The following is a 21,618-nucleotide window of genomic DNA, read 5'->3' as shown; positions in this document are numbered from 1 at the left end:
TTCTAAGTAACTATCTGTTATAGGTACGAACCTAGCCAGCTCTAGCGAGCACCAGCACCTTACGAATGGGAGGATGGTAGGTACGAAGCTATGGAGCTCTATCGAGCAACTACCAAACCCCCTTTAAAATGAAAGTGATCCCCCCCCCAATTCATTGCTCATCATTGGCAGACACGAACGGAAATTGGTAAGCGTAGTCTATCCATCGCATTTCGAATACGAGCAGCCAGCCCGCTAAAGTGGCTACTCTGGTAAGTAAGCAGGTGTGGGTAGTTAAGTTTTAGTCCAGTGGTTGCCACTCTCTTGTGGTTCCTTCTGTAGCCCTGACCTATCGAACTAAAGCACCTTCGTTGCATTGCATTTCCTTCCTAGCCAGCTCTAGTCTAATGGGAGGATGGCAAGTGAACTACAACACCTTCCTAAGTAACTATCTGTTATAAGTACGAATGGGAGATGGTAGGTACGAACCTAGCCAACACTAGCGAGCACCAACACCTTACGAATGGGAGGATGGTAGGTACGAAGCTATGGAGCTCTATCAAGCAACTACCAAACCCCCCTTAAAATGAAAATGACCCCCCACCCAATTCATTGCTCACCAATGGCGGACACGAACGGAAAGTGGTAAGCGTAGTCTATCCATCACATTTCGAATACCAGCAGCTAGCCCGCTAAAGCGGCTACTCTGGTTCTAAACTTAATAAGAGGCTCAACCCTAATGGATGGAGTAAATGGCCAGCTATTCTTTTCAACTATTCCTTCCCCACCCCCCCCATAGCCGGAATCTTATCTTGAAGACCAGGAAGGAAAATAAGACCACCAGAACCAATATTTATGGATTTACGCTATATTCCTTCCCCTGCATGCTTCCCGGGTCCATATTGATTATATCATAAGCTATTTCTTAATGGCTCGGGTGAAAAGCAAGCAAGAGGAAGTTCATTATTCTAGCTAGTAGCATTTGCGCTCTCCCCCCCAAGCATATAAGGCTCCCAAAAACTATCGGTTCAGTACCTTCTTGGTCCCGTGGATCTAGATACATGCGATCGGGGAGCCCACGTTATGTTTGCCCCAAAAAAGAAGGAAGGCCAGATTCTGGCGCCCTTTCGTCTCTGTGTTTGCTTGCTCCACTTCTTTCTCCGGAATCAATATTTCGTATAGAATACATTGCTGATTAGCTTTCTAGATTTCGTATAGAATACTTCTCAGGTCTAGATTTCTGAATGAGAGAGATTCATTACTTCTATTATATATGTCATTTCTGAACCAGAGAGATTGAGAGAGGGAGAGAGATTCCGATATTCTCTATGTCATTATGCATGAATGAATGAGATGTCATTACGTTATCGGGTTTTGAAGGAGAGAGATTCCGTCATTACATTATATATGTCATTATGGTCGATCTATTTCCATTTCTTCCAGTCATGACTCGAGATATGTGTCATACCAGATTTGATGTGACCAGAGAGATGCTCCTGAGAGAAGGAGAGAGATTTATGACTGATATTCTCTATGTCATTTCTGACATGACCAGAGAGATGTGACTGAGGGAAGGAGGGATATGAAAAGCATATATTCTCTATGTCATTTCATACATGGTGCATGAAGAAATTGATCATATTCCAGTAGCTAAATTCCCATTTATAGTAGCGGAATTCCGGACATATATTCTATATGAAACAGTACCCTGAATTCGGTGAGCCTTTCATGAATTTCTAGTAGTGGAATTCCTGAAATAGATTCTATATGTTGTGGTAGTTTTCCAGATGGCGGTCCAACCAAAAGCTCTTTCTATTGGAAGTTGGGCAAGGTTGTATGGGGCATAGGTGAGGTAAGTCGTGAGGTTAAGCAGGTGGGTAGTTGGTAAGAGTCAAGGTAAAGGGAGGCAGCTGAGTCCTACCCCATCATCTGATATCTGATCTGATATGATCTCATCAGTTCTGGCTGAATCAATGGGTTGGTAAGAGCAAGCAGTAAGTAAAGGTCTGGTGGAACAGGTAGATGCACTTAAGTAAGGGTCAAGTCAAGAGTGAATAGTTTCGTACTCTACTGATCTTCCTGGTAGAATGAATTGGTTGGGCAGGCAGCACTCCATCCATCCAGCCTCCCCTCCCCCCATATTCTAAGCAGGTTGAAGGCTTAAAAGTAAGGTCTAACAGGTGGATGCACGTAAGTAAAGGGAAATAGGCTGAAGAAGTAAATACAAATGCTCTAAGTTAAGGCAAGTGAGCCTATGGAAGGTAAATAGTAAAGGTTATAATTCTTTCTCGGGGGGACGAGCTGAATTGAACTCGGTCACCCAGATACAATTTATGAATGAAGACAGACCACATTGCTAGGATATGCTTCCCTTTAATTTTAGTACCTCTTATCACCACCAACTACCTCTTCTATTTACCCACCGATATTGACTGCCTGCCTCACTTATCCTACTTTGTAATGCCCCCCAAACTTATAGCATTGGATGATTGGATGGAAGGGCTTCACATAGAGCATTGTTTGCCGTTTTCCAACCCGTCTCGTCTCCTGCAAGGTTTTCATTTGGTTCGTCGTCGAGATGGCCGGTCCAAGAAAGGATTCCTGAGGCTTAGATAAGGAGGAACCCACTTGGGTAACTGTTACAAACCTCGATTTGATTGGTGGGCATCCATCAGCCGATTTGGTTTCTTTCTTTCCCTGGGCATCGGCTGGTGATGGAGAGGCTTCAGCGAATCAATTTATTCCACTATGCGCCTCCCTCGGAGCGAAAGCAATCCTTCGGGGGACATCAAATATGCTGGCTTTGAAAGTGGGTAGGGAGGACAGGGCCAACCAACTAGCAAGCGCTCGTCCCAGCTATTGGTTGGAACGTCCTAAAATGCCATTTTTCCATTTGAGAGAGAGATAGGAGGAGTTTATGCTAACAGGAGCTTAGAAATAACGAGGGAAGGAAGGATCCCTCCTAATTCTCGCTGAGAGATTCTCTGAAAGCGTGTGTAGAGAGAGGGAGGGAAAGGCTGACGATTCTCCGATCCATTTTGTTGCTGGTGCTTCCTCCCAATAAAGTAGTCTACTTGCACCGGAGACCAACTCGCCGCTTACGGAGTGATTTGGGCGGTGCGTTTGAACTAAACAAGACACGTAATTATGCTTCCTATATGAGGGAGCTCAAGCACCTTCCTAGCGGGATCTTCTGGTCATGAATTATATACGTAATATAATGAGATTCGGTTTTCATTTCAGGTTGAAAGCATAGCAAGTGATTGCTCACCCGACCATATCTCTGGGAAGGAGGGCCAGTAAACTCACTCTACAGCACCAGCTAGAAGGAAGGCAAGGGGTGTCTGCTTTTACAGACAGACTTTGAGTTAGGAACCCTATCCACTGCCCTTTCTTTTGACCCAGAGCTTTGACCCAATTTAGCTTTCTTTATTATACAAGCAGGCTCCCTTTTCAAGGTTCAGGCCTAGACACAACACAGACTTAAGGTGACATGATACAACCCCTTATTTGAAGGGACTGCTTTAGCCGGAAGGATTACTTTCTGTTGGACTGACCTACTGCAATTACCAGTCGTTGATTGAGCTGTTTATTATTAACTAGAACCTAAGCAGCGGACATTGATCCAATTGAATAAGCTGTTGAATAGTCAGAAGCAAGGGTGAGTGGACCAGTTCCATGTCCAGTCCCAGAAGCATATGCAACCAAGCCCACCAGCTTCGGTGTCCTCGCCTACACAATAAAGAATAGGGGGTGGTCAATTTGAAAGTGGGGCGGTGGGCGGTAGCGGGGCCGGATAGACATTCCCAAGACTGCTTTCCGAACTCATGAAGGCCATTATGAATTCTTGGTCATGCCATTTGGTCTCTATAATGCCCCATCCACTTTTCAAAGCCTCATGAATCACCTGCTGAAACCATATCTTCGAAAATTTGTCCTCGTTTTCTTTGATGACATTCTCATCTACAGCCTAACCTAGGAAAAACATCTTCAGCATGTAGACTTGCTCTTGCAACTGCTCCGGAATCACAAATTATTTGTCAAATTGTCCAAGTGCTCTTTTGGCATGGAAGAAGTTGAGTATTTGGGCCACATTGTGGGTCGTGAAGGTGTTCGGGTGGATCCCAAAAAGATACAGGCAATGCAAGATTGGCCCCAACCAAAAACCTTGAAGAGTTTGAGGGGATTCTTGGGTCTCACCGGCTACTATCGCAAATTTGTCCGCAATTATGGTCGCATTGCTAGACCCCTCACTAACCTTCTCAAGAAAAATTCATTCCTCTGGACTGATGCAACACAACAGGCGTTTATGGCTCTCAAACAGGCCATGTGTTCCACTCCCGTATTGGCACTACCCGACTTCACCAAATCTTTTGTGATTGAATGTGATGCTTCAGGTACTGGTATTGGTGCTGTCTTAATGCAGGAAGGTCGACCCTTGGCTTTCACCAGCCAACAACTGAGTGGGAAACATCTGGGACAATCTACCTATGAGAAGGAGATGATGGCCATCTTACATGCAGTAGATACCTGGCGACCATACTTATTGGGGCGGCGTTTCCAAATCTGTACAGACCATCAAAGCCTCAAATATTTTTTGGAGCAACGTCTATCCTCGCCCCAACAAAATAAATGGCTGGCCAAAATGTTGGGATATGATTATGAGATAATTTACAAGAAAGGGCGTGACAATGTAGTAGCAGATGCCTTATCTCGCCAATTTGAGGATGAAAGCACCCTGCTATCAATCTCTCTTCCCATACCCGATTGGATTGAAGAAGCCCACAAGGAATGGTTTTCACAACCCCTCTCTCTCCCAACTCATTAATAACTTGAGAGGAGATCCTAATTCCTCAGTTGGCTACTCTTGGAAGGATGAAATTCTTCGCTACAAGGATAAAGTAGTTATATTGCCGACATCCACTCTCAAAACTTGCATTTTGGCAGAGATGCACTCATCTCCCACTACAGGCCATGCAGGCTTTCAAAAGACTTATGCTCGCACTCGTCGTTCTTTCCTTTGGACATGCATGAAAACTGACATTCTTACTTTTGTAGCTGAATGTGAGGTGTGTCAACGGCACAAAGGAGAAACAGTCAAGTTACTAGGCACCTTACAACCATTGCCAATCCCTACCTCCATTTGGTGGATGTTTCTATGGATTTCATTACTCGTCTCTCGAAGTCAGGCAACAAATCACTCATCATGGTGGTTGTGGACAAAATCTCTAAATATGTTCATTTTTGCGCTCTACCCCACCCATTTACCCCCACTTTGGTAGCTCAAGCTTTCATGGACCAGATTTTCAAACTGCATGGCATGCCCACTTCCATTGTGTCTGATCGTGATCCGACTTTCACCAGTAACTTTTGGCAAGAACTTTTCAAGCTACAAGGCACCCAACTCCAACTAATTACTTCTTATCATCCCCAAACTGATGGTCAAACTGCAGTAGTCAACAAATGTTTGGAGACATACTTAAGGTGCTTCACTTCAGAAAAGCAACATCAATGGGTACAGTGGCTACGCTTAGCTGAATGGTGGTATAATACTAACTATCATGTAGCCACCAAGATGACTCCATATGAAGTAGTGTATGGTCAACTCCCACCTTCACCTATTTCTTATATCCCTGGATGCTCTAAGGTGCAAGCAATGGATCTACTCCTATAGAACCGTGCAACCATGATAGCCCGTCTCAAAGATAATCTCCATCAAGCTCAGAATCGAATGAAGCAATAGGCAGACCAACATCGTTCAGAGCGCACATTTCAAGAAGGGGATCAGGTATTCCTGCGGCTGCAACCATATAAGCAAACATCGCTCAAAGAAAAGGGCTGCCAAAAATTAGCTCCAAAATTCTACGGACCTTATCAAATACTTCAGCGCATTGGAGCAATAGCCTACAAGTTGGCCTTGCCACTAACTTCAAAAATCCATCTAGTCTTCCATGTATCATGCCTCAAGAAAGTGGTGGGGGACAGTTGCAAAATTCAAACCAGTCTACCTTAATTGGATGAAGAAGGTTCACTCTGGCTCCAACCTGAACAGGTCCTCGATACGCGAGAATGACATCTGCGTGGCCGCACGATCAAGGAAGTCCTCGTCAAGTGGAAAGACACCTCTCCAAAAGATGCGACCTGGGAACCAGCCACTGTTCTTCAGCAGTTTCTGCAGCTTCAGCCTCGAGGACAAGGCTGGTTTTGATGGAGGAGGGCATGTTAGTGTCCAACCCTAACCCCTTTATTTATGTAATAGGGTCGAGTCATAGTTATAGTTAGTTAAAGAGTCAATAAAGCCCGTATTAATAATTGTAAGTGGTTGACCCACATTTAAGAAAGGGACCACAGTTTTTTTTTCTAGTTAAGACTAACTTAAGTACCCACGGGGGATTTGAATCAGTGACCTATCACAAGGAGTGCCTTAACAGCGCACCCATTCACCGTCAATCCAAAGCCCCGTGGGCAGAAAGGGACCACAATTAGTTGCAAACGGGCCATGGTATTAGATAGATGGTATTGAGAGAACCATGGTAATGACCCATGGTATAGTGTGTATGAATCCTATATAAAGGATAAAGACTCCCCATTGAGAAATATAGAGTCTTATTTTGTAATCGAGCTCCGCTTTGCTGGAGGTTGCCTCCTCGAAGAGGCAAGTGAACATTGCTTTCATCTCTGAATAATAAAATACTTGCTGTTTTTCTCATTTTGTTCTGTGTTCTAGGTTGTATTTCTTCGCATATTTGGTATTCTGGAATTTCTTGCAGGTCAAGAGCATAACAGATTGGATGGCCTCTCCTATCTTACAGTGATTCCAGACAAATGTTTTATGCCATATTCATTGTATTTCTGTATTTTCTTGATAATTAGTGTACAGAACCGTTAGGGATGCCATTGAGACACTGTAGTTGACAGCCCCATTAACCACTTTTTGGTTATTAATTGATATTGATATCCGTTTTATGTCTGATTATATATAACAACTGACTTTCATATAAATATTTAACTGCTGTGTCTTAGGCACACTAAGAAAGTGTTTGGCTCTTAAGTTGCTTCTTGTTACCATTGCATGATTGCACAGTGTTATATTAGTAGGAATTATTTTGCCATTGCCCTTCTTGGGACCAGCGGAGACATTGGTGAAAATACTTCAATGTGATTTAACATTACCTCTTAGTAAAGAATTAGCAGAGGTTAAATAATTATTTTTGATTCTATGGCATTAATGCTATACATTTCCTATGAGCTTCTGTCATTCACGTTCATTTTTTTACTTTCTTCTTTTAGCTGGCCACATGAGTGGAGGCCAAATTTGAAGACAATTTTTCATCTTGAATATCATCAAGAAGGTTCGAATTCTTAAAGATTTTCTTTGCCTAATCTTAGTGGTTGTTCTGTAGGTCTTGAAGGATGGACTTACAACAGTGCATGTTCCATATGCATATGGTTTTGCAATTATTACACTGACAGTTCTTGTGAAAATAGCCACCTTCCCGTTGACCAAAAAGCAGGTACATATGAATTCAATTTCACTTCTATGTAGATATTTTCTGATGTATTCAAATTGTAGATATTCTGCTCACTGTGCAATTTAAATATCCTGTCTACAAGTACTGATAATGATATTCAAGTTGAATATGAATTTAAAACTACTGTTGGAATATTTGAGCTCATATTCAGTTCATCAAATTTTTTTCGTGCAACCAATATGCTTGAAAATGCTTTGACAAAGTTTTCTATATGTAGATATCTGTTCTAGTTGTAGTGAATCCCATTTTTAAGAGCAATGTATATGAAAATGAAAGTTGACAAAGACTAAAATTTACCTTAAAGGATGAATTTAAGACTTAAAATTAGACCGTTGAAGCTTTAGATCATCATATTTCATTTCTGTAATAAGCAACATTGGCAGAATCCCTTCTCAATTGAGTTGCAAAGCCTCATAATATGGGACAGTCCTTTGAAACACCTGTATATGCATTTAGAATTTGGTCCAAACTTGGAATCTGTTTTGCCATTAATGGATCGCAATTGTCGCCAAAAAAAAGTGACTGCATACATGTTTTTTGGAAAAAAATTCAATATTCAGTAAATTAGGAGAGCAAGACCTATTGAAAAAGAAAAGAAAGAAGTGAATGGTGAATTTTAAAATTAGCTGGGTAAATAACAGTTGGGTTCATGGGTCAATTCTAGTAACGTTTTAACAACTTTATGAAATTGTAAACGCATACATTATATTAAAAAAATCTAGGATAAGTTAATAATCTTGTGGAAGTATAACGAAGAAGGAAAAACTTTTATTGGAATAATAAATGTTTTAAAAATCATTTCACTATGAGTGCGAAGCTTTCTTTGTCCTATTCTATATTTAGAATTACTTTGGATTTTCTTGTATTATGGTTTATTTCGTATATTGATGTTTTGAAATTTTTATCTAGGTCTTCCATTAAATGTAGACTTTTTTTGGTTGTTTTATTTTATATATGTCTGTAATTTCAAAAGAGAGAGCTCATTTCATTCAATGTATGTAACTTCCATATGAGAGAATTCATAAGATGGCTAATAAATTAATATAATTTATAAATCTTATGATTTAAAACCAATTTTACATTTATTGTTATTAGGAATTTATTGCCAATGGTTTGGTATATAACTTATTGGTAATAGCAGTGAAAATATTGAAATTATTGGGAAGCTTAAAAACATACAAGGATAATAATTTTTTTTTTTTTTTTTCCAATTTTTTAAATTTGTAAAGCAACATCAACATTCACATCAAACAAACATATTATTATATAGAAAATAAAACTGCAATATAAGATGTCAAGTGGTACATCAGACTGTTAATCTTCTTGAAACTATGCAACTACTTAGATGAATTACTGAAAACAAGGCAACTGAAAACTGAAACCAAATTTACTTTTACCAAGATACAAAGTTTCTTAACAATCTATAAGCGATGGAAAATAATTGAGAGATAAAAACACATTCACACAAATTCACACTCTTGTTTTACCCAAGAAACCCAAATGGGAAAATCTGCTTTCTTTGTTCTGGTATTTTATTGACAGTCCTTAAGCAATTGGATCTATTACAAAGCAATCTGTCTCTCTGAGAACACAGTTGTTCTCGTGCTGAACTAGCCTTGAATTGCTCTTCTAATCCCCTGATCCCTGCTCCTATTTCCTTGTGCACTAGCAGCACCTATTTCCTTGCCCAAATCCTCCTATTTCCTATCGCAAATTCTGACTCCTTTTTTGTAGTGCAAATCCCCTATTTCCTTGCGCACTTGTGGCCTCCTATTTCTTAGGGCACAAGCTCCTCAAATCTGCGCGTGCACACACAAGTAATTGATTTCACAAACTTGTTCGATCTTGTGCCTTCGTCCTCCTCTTAATAGACCCAATTCGATCATGCAAAAAGGCCTTCCTCAATTTAGAAGCTCAAGTCCCTATTGTGAGTTAACTGAGAGTTGTACTCGTCCTCTCTCCAATCAACACTGGAGTTCTTAACCCGTTCTCTCTCCATTCAACACTGAAGACTAACTCGTTCTAATTGAACTTGTAACTGCCACCTCGTTCTGTAGTCAAACTGAAGAAGACTCCACCATGCAATCTTGATGATTCTTTCAGTAAACTAGAAATAGACTGACCATAACTGAAGTCTACCTCTTGAGCTCTCACTCATGCTAGAGAAAGACAAATTGAGGTTTTGAGTCTTGACTGGCTAAGGCACAAGCTGGAAGACCTTCACTCACTACATTTTCAACACAGACATTGATGCTCAAATATGATATCTGTCACAAGACATGAGTTTTTACAGATAATACAAAATCACATCAAAACAAAAATAAATGTATTTCATGAGATGACCATCATAAAACATTTAGATACTGTTGAAAATTTGAATAGCGACGGTTGGCATTTTTCATTGGAAACCATTAAGAAAAATCATAATTGTAAATTGAACAAGTTGACCTCACAACTTTACAACTCACACTCATATATATTGGGCATCGTTGGCACTCATTTGAAGCACAATCACCAAGCAAGTTCGGTTTGCAATACAAAGAGAGACACCACACGTGACAAGGACAAAAGGAAGACTCTTTCAGCTGCGTTGACATTTCTTATTGGAGCTACGTTAACAATATTTGACTTGGGCATTTTTGACATCTGTTTGACTTCAGTTCAGATCATCTTTGAAAGCCAAATACTTCATAAGTACATTAATTCTTGCTGACTGTAATTTCGCTTTTACATTGGGATGTTGACCAGAGTTGAACGCATTCCTTGACTGTGGATTTGATAGAAGTTTGTAGATTGGTACATTGATTTTTTGTGGCTACCTCAGGGCCGAATTTCGGCCTATTTGATCAACCAGCGTAGTGTGAACATTCCTAAACTGGAATTCCTATTGTAGCAATTGATGATATTTCTCCTACTTGTTAGATTTATATGAACAAGTTATTTGCAGTTTCCTACAACAAATATTGAAATACATACACTGCAACCTTCACTTAATTAAGTTATATGTAGAAACAAGAGACTGAGCAAGAAAGAAAATACAACAAAATAACACCGTTATTTTTGGACAAACGTCCCTGGAAAAACACAATGTGGGAAAACCGGTGCAACAAATCTGAAGGTTTCATTATTATGCAATACTAAAATCTGACTACATCTCTGGAAGCCTTCCCAACATTCCAGTTACAGAGAATAAACCTGACAGAGAGATTTGTGAGATTACCTCACACTATCACTGGAAATCTTGGCTGATCCAGCCCCAAAAAGATTGCCCCGACTTTTTTGGTTGCCTCTGTGCTGCCTCTGCGCAGTGTCTATGTTAGCCCAGCGTCAAGATCATTGGGGACAGTGTCAATCCTCTGGTTGGTCGATTTGCTACCCAGGTGATTCGATTTCTGCTTGCCGGTCTCACACCCCGGCTCTCGGCTTCTGAAACTCGAATTCCTTTGAAATTTCAGACTCCCTCTTGGCTTCTGCTCTGCCTCTTCGTGGCTCTGCGTCAACCCCTTTGGCTCAGCGCTGCCACTACTGGATCTTCCTCTGCCTTGTCTGCTGAGTATCCTCCGTCTGGGAAAGATTTCCCTTTGGATACTATCCCTGCCCCTCATTGCAAAATCTCACTTCGAATCTCTCTCTGACGGCTGCTCTGCTTCAGAAATTCAATCTTCTGAACTCTCTCGGTGTATTCTCCAAGTGCCCATCAAGCCTTCTCTTATAATCCTCTCATTGATCAATCAACGACCTAGATTAGATTCTAATCAATGGCTAGGATCATATTGACTTGATCTCCGCCTTCTTCTAGAAGTTACACCCACAATTTAGATTAATACCCATTAATTATTTTAATTTCCTAAGTTTAGACTTAGGGACCCATTAAAAATAATTAATTATTTTAATAAAACTGTCTCTGGGTGGAATTTCCCAAAACGATTTCTGGGTATTGGAGAATGCATGTGTCTAAGCCTCTCTGCAAAATTTGAGACTTAGAGCACATCTGATGCTACCAGAAATCAACACTCCCTCTTAGCGAGGAATGTGCTCTAGCAATGCTTCCCACTGAAGCATCACCCTGACTTCATAACATTGTCCTCTGCGCCCCTGATGTCTGACATGCTGTCCACATCAGGAAGATTTAAAGACAACCATCATCTCTCTTAGTTGCAAGGACTATAGGTTGTCAATAGGAACAGAAAAAGAGTTATAAATCAATTTGCAACCCTATGATTTCAGTGAAAACGAAGTTGATCTCACACAATAAAATCAGTCAAATAGTACTACTAGCACAAAGCATTTCGGAAGCAGATTTTGATAAATGCAAGAACTAGAAGGAAGTAGCAAATATTTTTCAACAAAAGCAGGCAACTTATACATTATATGGCAGCATAGAAGCAAGCTTCAAAAGTAGTTTCTATTAGCCAAAGGAAGAAATTCACTTGCTTCAGAAGGTTACTCTTATCATAGAGGAGTCTTATGTTCATAAAAGACCTTGCAATTATATATCTAAGAGGGACTCATGGATTAGAGACATTATCTTCAAAGGTAGTTGGAGGCAGAACACGATACATGTTGATAAGATATATTACTTCTAGATAGTTGGGCAAAAAGTCAAAATATGCTTATTATCAGGATTCTCCTAGTAGGTTGGTTGACAATTTATAGATATATGACTATATCACTAAAGAGGTTTGATCTAGCAGCTGATTGTTTCGAATTTTGAATACATCATTGGAAGAACTAATGTTATTCATTTCTACTTATTCAATGTAATTTCTTGGAAGAATGTGAAGCTAGATTCTCTTATAATGCGAAGGAAGTGCTATTGACTTCAGAGGGAGCTAGAAGTAGAAATTAACATAAAGGATCTTACAACTTGGGATTTGAGGTTACATCTATTGAGTTTGTTGTGCTAATGATAAATACAGATACTAACAATGGTTGAATCTATTTGAAAGTTGGTATATTTCTGGATAGAGCATGAAGTAGTTTTTTGTTGCACTATGAAGGAAGAGAACATGAAAGTTTGTACGATTAGCTATGAAGCAGTTTGGCTCTGTAAAATGGTGTGATGGACTATTTGATGACATGTTGGATTGGATAGGAAGATTGTCAGAAAACCAGGAAGGTCGAAGCTTGTTATGATGTGATGTAGATAGAATTCGAGAAGCTACAATGGATCTCCTCAGGACAAACAAGTAGCTGATGCATTGATGAAGTGTCTCTTCAGAGTATTTTTATGAGAGAAGCTTAGGCTTGTGGATGATTGCTTCCTAGTTGAGAGGGAGTGAGGATCTCCTCCCTGGGAGGGAGTGAGGGTGGACACCGTGTTCTCCATGTGTCATGTACTATGACTAAGACTAACAACCATAAGCCTAGTGCATGAACACTGGTAGGGAGAATGGTGGATTGGATAAGCATCTGGGACCGATATTCTTTGAAGATCTGTACTGTGACCAGGACTAACCGCCGTAAGTCAAGTACATTGATCTAAGATAAGAATAGTCCTGAGTACCAACATTTCCTGGTGTCAAATATTGTGACAGTAGAGTAGGAAATGGTCCTGTGGGGGCATACCTTGGTGAATACCCAAGGTGGTGTATGTGCCTTGAGAGGCAGTGGTGTCCAAAATTTATGCCTCCCAACATTGTGCTCTGATCTTGTGGAGAGATAGAGCTTACTTTTCAAGGCCTTGGTATTTTGACAATGTTGGCTATGATGATGTTATCATCATTGATGCTTATCTATCCAAATCCTTTCTTATCTGGATATTTCAACTTGAGAGTATCCTGTTGGGTCATTATGAATACCTCCCTAGTTAAGAGGGAGTGTTGAAAATGTAACTAGTGTTGGTCTTCATAATGTAATAAAATGTAATTTTTATCATTGACATTTATTATATTTATTATTATTGTTTTATTTTTTGTCAAAGCATGTTCTTCATGCTTATAGACTCAAAAGAGTCAAAGATAATTTATTATGAGTCAAAAAGAAATGTATTTGAGTCAAGTCACATTTGGGCTTTTGTAAGAAAAAAAGAAAAAGAAGTTTTATTTTGAGTCAAAGAGTCAACACAAGACTAAGTCGACCCTCATTGGACAAGTCGGCCTATGTGGCAGCTATTCGACCCTCCTGGATAGGTACATATATGAGTCAAATCGACCTCTTGGAGACATACATTCACACATCACATCATCATTGATTTCTATACCTAATCAAGAAGAAAAAGAGCCGAAGTCAAAAGAGAGAGAAGGAAGTCTAAGGAGAGAGAAGGAAGTCTAAGGAGAGATAAAAATTCGGGTTTTCCGTCTTGTTTATGCTCACACATGCAAGGATTTTGTGTTGCATCTCTGCGAAAATTATAGGGCTGAAATTTGGCCTTCATTGTTGGTCCGAAAAATTATGTGATTTGATTAGATTTTAGAAGAGTCTAACCAAGCGTTGACTAGCGCTTGACACGATTGGAGGAGACTTGGAGGAAGGTTGACTTGGATCTTTGTGATAGTTTTTGGTCTTGGTCTTGGTATTGGGTCTTGGATATCTCATTTTGATCTAATTCTATAAGAAGGATTGTTAGGTTTTCACCCTTGTGGGGTTTTGCCCTGGCTTGGAGCCTAATTTTTGGTGTTCTTTGTCTCTTTGTGATCTTTATATTTCTGCACATTTGTATAATTACTTGATGAAGAAGATAATATAACTAATAAGAAGCCAACAAACATTCACAAGTAATTATCAAGTTAAGAGAAATCAATCATCTTGGTTTCTCAACATGGAGGGCCTCTCGGTTCATTGGCTCTATTATTCCTACTCGTCAACTAATAACTGGTCCATCTGCTCCTCTTTTGTTTGATGGTGTTGGAGACCGTTCTTGTTTGCCGACAACAAACTAGATTCTTTAATATAGGGGTTTTCAAAAACACGTGATCAATTGGTTGGAGGACATATTTACAAAGCCTTAAAATGTAAGGAGCCTACCAGTGCCAAACCCCTCTCTCACAAAATTTGCCCTTATTTTGAATTTGAGTATATGGTTGCAGATGTTGTATTGTAGAAGCTCTAAATGACAAAGATTATAGTGAAAAGGAAGAGCTATTAGAAACATTCAAAAGGCAAGAAGGGATATTTTCACCAAAGTCACATTGGGAGGCTCGAAAAGCTTTCCTTGCATTTGCACAAAATAATTAATCCTCTCTATCACCAAAAATCGGATATGGTGTTGAAAGACAACCACATATGCAAGGAGAAGTCATTAGAGAGGAGAAAACTAATGATGGTGTTGGATGTTGATGTTGTGGTTCAGGCTCATCATAACACACTTGTCTTTATCATTCATCCAAAGAACAAATTATATGGGCTTGGTTACGATCCATTAAAAAATGCCTTTGAATTTAGAGAAATGAAGTATATGGACATGTCTCGAGACAAAGAAACATGGCTGAAGAAAATTGGTTAATTGCATGAAACCCTCTTCTGGCCAAATGCTAGAAAAATTGCTACATGTTTTGGGATTGGCACCCTTGAGGACCTAAAAGAGGAATATGAAGACATTTATTCCTCTGGTAGAATTTTTTTTTGTTGAACCTAAGGAAGGAGATGAGAAGCTTTTAGATAGACTAGGGCCAAAAAACCACGTTTATGTGAGAAAATCTAATTTTTTTAGTTCAATAGTTCGTGCTTGTGCTCCAAGGATTGTTGAGGAAGAAATATTCGGGAGAAACCACCTATCGTGGTTAATAGGAACAACCCTTTCAGAAGTTGGTGCATATGCTGAGTATCTCATTCTATAGACTGACATGATCGCTCTTGGAAAAATCTTTTATCAAACTAAAGAGGATGTTACGGTGCATTTGGGTCCAAAGATAAAGCATTAAGGGATGAATATGTGCGATTTGCTTTGAAAGAATATCATTTTGCAATAGAAACCATTGTAGACATTCTACTTGAAAGGAGTGAGATCACCATTGATGAAATATGGCAGATGTCTAGGAAGGCTCCAAGGATCACTTAGCCATGAGTCATATCTATTAATGAACATGGAGCTCTTGTTTATGCAGGGCTTTGGGGTATTTATGCCGTGTCATTACCTAGCAGAGTGACCACGGGTTATATTACATATGGTGCTCCATGTCCACAACAGACAAAGGTCATTAGCAATGATACAGGGAAGATTATCGATGCCATACAAGAGAGACACATGAGAGAAATGGCAAGAAAGTTTGAGGCACACATCAATGATTCTGGGATTGCATGGTTAAGTGATACACTGCTTGGTTAGGCAGATAATCTCTCTGGGTTTCATATTCTAGTGGTTATTGGATCTCAAATGCGATATGAAATAACCAATGTTCCACCAAGACTCCGGTGCGGGGAGACGCGGGTGCGGGGAGACGCACAGGGGGGACGTGTGGGAGTACCCTCAAATTTTAGGGAAATTTTGGGGGTGCGGGGAGTCGTCGAGGTATATATATATATATATATATATATATATAATTCAATTTCATATTCATTGTTCACTGTTCAATAATGAAAGCATAAAAATATTAAATAGACAATTGAAATTTGAATCATTGATCCATCCTCATCGTTCATTTTGATACATACATCATTCATATGACATATTCAAGTGACAAGTCTCATTATTGAATTAATTATTATTCATACATACCATGAGATTCGAAAAACAAAAATAAAAATCAATAATAAAATATTCAAAAACATTGATCGATATCATTCATCATTCAATGGTTCATCATTCTACAATCTACATTGATTTAAAAACTAAATTCATCATCCATCATTCTAGAATCTAAATTGAAAGCAAAACATACTAGTATATTTTCAAAGTTTGAACACTAAATCTATATAACTCAAAGTTTCAAAGTTCAAACTCAAAAATAGTTGAGAGGGAAATGGAAATGACTTTGGGTTGAAATGAAATGAGCTTTAAACTTTAAGGTTTAGGCTTTTAAGTTTTAGTTATTTAGTTTTAATTTTAATTTTTTTTTAGACTTTTAAGTTTTAGTTATTTAGTTTAAAAAAAATAAAATTTAATGGTTTTGAGTTTTGAATTTTTTATTTTTTATTTTGAATTTTTAAGTCTTATTAGAAAAATTTAAAGGGGGACGCCCAGGCGCACCCTTTTTGGGGAGTCTAGACTCCCATACTGAAGGGGGACGCCCAGAAGCACCCTTTTTGGGGAGTCTAGACTCCCACACTGGGGAAACGCACCCCCTTGCGTCTCCCCAAGACTCCCCAAAAAGGGTGCGTGGGGAAACGCACCCCCAAGAGACTCCCCGTCCCGGGTGCGTGGGGTGCGAGGGGTGCGCGCACCCGACCCTGGGGGACGCGTCCCCGTGGAACACTGGAAATAACAAGTGCATGGCAACTTCTACAAAGGATATCTAATAAAGAGGGTGAGCATGTGAACGCTATAGATTCTACCAAAGATTTACCAAATTTCATCAAGTTTTTTGCGGATTGCATTATTGTGCTCGACCTATTGCTTATGAAGACAATGATTATGTTACTGTTTGTGGAGTTGATTCACTATTGATGGCATTTCAGTCAGAGAATGATAATAAATGAATTGGGATAAAGGACTGTAAATTTTTTGTGCGAGGTCTTTTGGGAGATGAAACATATACAAATGATTTTGATAATGGATTTTTGGTGACCTTTCGACTGGCTCCATAGGAATGTTCCTATCAATGGTGTAGTCAAAAATCTCATTGGGATTCCTGGCTCTCTATATATAGTAAATCCTATAGTGGTAAATAGTAAATATTGTAATATGTTCACTGAGATCAAATGTGTAGTCTGCATTATCTCTAGTGAAGAATTCGGGAATGTGGCCCTTATCGCCATTAAAACAACAATGGTGGGCAACATAACTTAAGGAGACTCTAAAGAACGACAAAGAGAGGTAATCGATACTTATCAATGTAGACGAGATTGACGATGGTTGATTCAGTGTTTGCAGGCACTGTCAATCATTTAGATGGCAGTTGCAGATCTAGTTGCAGTTAGTACACCCAAGAGATAGTTGCAGAGCTAGATGTAGTGACACAGGCAATGTGAATTGCCTAGTTGCAGTATGCAGGTGTAGTTCCAACCTAAAGATTCCCAGTGCAGAACTTCGTAGTCCAGTTTCTAGTGCAGGAGGACAGTGCGAGTTGCTAGGAGGGAGTAAAGAGATTTCCCATAGGGAGATCGAGACTCAGAGGGAGTCTAGTTTCAAAGGGAGCATCCCTATGGAAGCTAGTACTTCAGGATCTGGGGAGATCAGACTCATTATTACAGGAGTTGCAGCAGCAGTGCAGAAGCATTAGCAAAGCAGTAGCAGCAATAGTATGAGTAGATAAGATTTTGCTATGTTTGCTGCCATACCTCTAGGTGAGAGGTGGTGCAATATGGAGTTATAGTCCTAGAGAGTTGCAGACATGGGCAGGGTCCTTGAGGAGTTCACCTCATGGATCATTACCTAGCTACGGGGGGGCCCACAATATTCAGTAGCAGGATGGATCAATGGCAGTTGATGCAGTTAGTACCAGAGTGACAGTTGCAAACTAGTAGTAGACAGATCCTGAGGAGCACAGTGCAATGTTAACAACAGAGTAGGTGGCTCAGTGCAGAGTTGGCAGCAACACAAAGTCTTTAGTGACAGTGCAAATGCTAGTAGCAGCCAGAGGCTTGGGAGACAAATGCATCATACTGAACACAGATGATTCAGTATTTTGGATGCTTCTCAGTTGCAGTAGCAACAATAATAGATGAAAGGGAGTTGCAGTATAGATGCAGTGTTGGTAGCAGTATGGCAGTGTCAGCAGCAACACCATGCAACATCAGAGTTGCGTAGTAGTTGGTGGGCAGTAGTAGCCAAACATCAACAACGTGACAGGAGGTGATACAGAGACACGATGTTGTGGCAGGATGTGTAGCACTAGAGAGCACAATTCTCACCAAGAGGGAGTGCTAGTTTTTGTAGCATTAGATGTGTTCTTGCCACGAAATTTGGGGAAGACGCTAGAAAGCATGAGATCTCCAAAACCTAGAAATCGTTTTTAGAAATTCCACTTAGAAATGACTTAATTAGATTATTAACCTATTTTTTAATGTTTCCTAAGTCTAAACTTGGGAAAACTGGTTAATTAATCAGAATTAATTAAGTCAAGGTGAGAATTCTCTAGAAACTCACACGGATCAATCCAGAAATGATCTGAGCCATCGATTAAGATTTAATCTTGGCCGTTGGAGTCCCAACAGGAAGATATAAGAAGGGATCAATGTGGTGATAGAGAATACACTAGAGCCACTTGGAGAATTCGATTTTCCAGAGTAGCAACAGTCAGTTTCCGGAGAGTTCGAGCTTTAGTGAAGAAGACGAAACAACGAGGGGCAAGGACATTGAGGCCAGAGGAAGATTTCTAGATCCAGTGAGTGCATTTGTAGAGAGGCAGAAGAGCCACGGTGAGGCTGATGCAGGGACTGCGCAGTAGCCTTTAAGGCAGTTCGATTTACAGATTCGGGAAGTCGTTTTAGTGTTTCGGTGGCAGAAGAATTTTGCTGGGGTGGGAGAAGCGTTTCCAGAGTCAGTGGCAAACAAAAGAGGTAGCTCAGATTGAGATCTAGATTGTACTAATTAGATCCTGCGCAGAGCCCACGCAAAGGGTGACGCACGACAATTTGTAGAGGGTTTCAGAGACCATTCTTCAGTGCCGAATTTGTCTGTGGGGTGAGGAAAAATCCTCACTAGATTTTTGCCAATATTTCTCTCTATAGGGTTGCCAGATTCGACATCCAGATTATTGCACTTAGATTTCATTGCTGCTTAATAATAAAAACCCTCAATGCTGCACCGATTTTCCCAAGTTGGGTTTTTCCGAGACAATTGCCCAAAAATAACAGTGCCCTTTTTATTGTGTGTGCTAGTATTTTCTCATTTTCCAGCACTATTACTTCCGTAGTTTTATTTGTGAAGGTTGCAATGTGATTTATTTGATATTTGCCTTAACAGATAAATTGTTAAAATAATTATTAGTTAGAAAAATAAATTCCAGTTGCTGCAATAGGATTTCAGTTTTGGAATTTTCACACTACCCACCACTTCATCCTCTTCATCACTCCTTTTGCTCCTCAACATCATAACAAAAAAAAGAACCAACATCAGGAGAATGCCAAGCCATATAGCCATGACGTTTGGTGGAATTATAGTTTCTTGCATGCAATAAAATGGAGGAGGAATGGGAATGGGAAATAGAGAAGAGAACATCTTTCATTCAACAATGAACATATAAAATACAAAAATGCTACATGGAAAAATAAAATGAATGGGATTAGACCCTACCTCATTGGCTCTCCAATGGTGCCTTCAATCCCAAGCTCCAATTTCCCTTGCAAGCTCCTCAAGCTCCTCAAGCAACCTTCTCAATCTTCCTTTCACTCACCTTCTCAACTCAAGCTCCAAAATCCCTCTCTTGCTCTCTCAATCATGCAAATGATGCATTGTGGGAGGGGAGGAGGCCTTTTATTTCTTTTAGCTCTGTTCCTCACCAAAAAATTCGCGTAGGTTTCTCTTTTGTTGTCGGATCATTTTTTTTGCATAGGAGTGATGGTTTCCGTTTCGCTCCTCGACTTTAGAAGTTGCTCCCAGAGCGAACGGGAGCGATCACGATCGAACATATAAAAACACAAATGCTACATGGAAAAATAAAAAGAATGGGATTAGACCCTACCTCTTTGGCTCTCCAATGGTGCCTTCAATCCCAAGCTCCAGTTTCCCTTGCAAGCTCCTCAAGATCCACAAGCATGCTTCTCAATCTTCCTCTCCCTCACCTCTTCAAATCAAGTTCCAAAAGCCCTCTCTTGCTATCTCAATCATGCAAATGATGCATTATGGGAGGGGAGGAGGCCTTTTATTTATTTTGGCCCCTTCCCTCCCTCCCTCCCAAAAAACCCCGCATGGGTTTCTCTTTTGCAGTTGAAGCATTTTTGTTGGTGAGGGAGCAATCGCTTTCGTTTCTCTCCCTGACTTTAAAAGTCGCTCCCGGAGCGATGCGGGAGTGATCGCTCCCATTAGACCAGGGAACACGCTTTCAAAACTTGAAATTTGCTCTCACAGGGAACGAATTTCGGGAGTGCGCCCCCGGGGTCGCTCTTGATGCGCTCTCGAACAGAGCGTGCTTCGGGAGTGGATTCGGGGGTGGGGTCGCTCCCACACAACCTTGGTAAAGTTATCTGCCGAACGCTGCCCCAAAACACATGAAGGGGAATAGGACATGTCTCATGTTCCATATGCCAGTGCAGCTTGTAGTTTGATGTATGCAATGGTCTGTATGGGACCAGACATTGCACATGTAGTGGGAGTACTGAGAAGGTATATGTCAAACTAGGGAAGGAGCATTGGATAACAATAAAGCAGGTTTCAGGTATTTGTGTGGCACTAATTATTATGGTTTCTGCTACCAAAGAAGACCAGGATTGGACAAAGTTTTGGACATACATGGCTTTGTTGATGCAGGCTGGGTTGGAGATCTGGATTAGAGAAGATATACAAGTGGGTATGTGTTTAATTTATTTCGAGGAGCAGTCAATTGGATGAGCAAGAGACTATCTGTAGTGGCACTTTAACTACAGAGGCTAAATACATGGTAGCCACGCATGCAAGCAAGGAAGTAGTTTGGTTGCAGAGATTGTGTTTAGGTATGGGGTTGTTACAACGAGCTATAAGGATAGATTGTGACGACCAAAGTGCAATTTTAAAGAACCCTGCTTATCATTCAAAGACAAAGCATATTGATGTTTAGTATCACTTTGTGAGGGATATGGTTGAAGATAAAAATGTGTTGCAATTAAAGGTGGACACTTTGAAGAATGTTGCAGATGCATTGACAAGGTTTATGTGCAGTGAAAAGTTTTCTTGGTGTAGAGAAACAATGGGTGTTGGGGCGTTGGACTAATGATTGTGTACTCTAGTGGCCCTTGTTTGCAAAGAAAACAAGTGGGAGAATGTTGGGTATGTGTTATATAGTTTGCACGACTAGTTGCAGGCGTTCATTAGAGAAATTTTGAGGTAAAAAATGGGCCTTAAAACAAAAATGTACAACCAAAATCAACTTTA

At 40.1% G+C, this 21,618-nt stretch overlaps 1 protein-coding gene across 1 annotated transcript in view; it reads left to right on the top strand.

Moving 5' to 3' along the window:
- The window catches only part of LOC149150869 (inner membrane protein PPF-1, chloroplastic-like), a 380,356-nt gene that overhangs the window by 10,894 nt on the left and 347,844 nt on the right, over positions 1-21,618 (top strand). The window contains exon 2 of the mRNA XM_089437957.1: positions 7,383-7,493. Within this exon, the coding sequence (XP_089294083.1) occupies positions 7,383-7,493 (111 nt within the window). The remainder of the gene's footprint in view (positions 1-7,382; positions 7,494-21,618) is intronic.

The sequence above is a fragment of the Pinus tabuliformis genome, chromosome 9, assembly GCF_031772625.1.
Source record: "Pinus tabuliformis cultivar Carrire ecotype Pingquan chromosome 9, CPIR1, whole genome shotgun sequence".
NCBI lineage: Eukaryota > Viridiplantae > Streptophyta > Pinopsida > Pinales > Pinaceae > Pinus > Pinus tabuliformis.
This window is presented reverse-complemented; position numbering and strand designations above follow the sequence as displayed.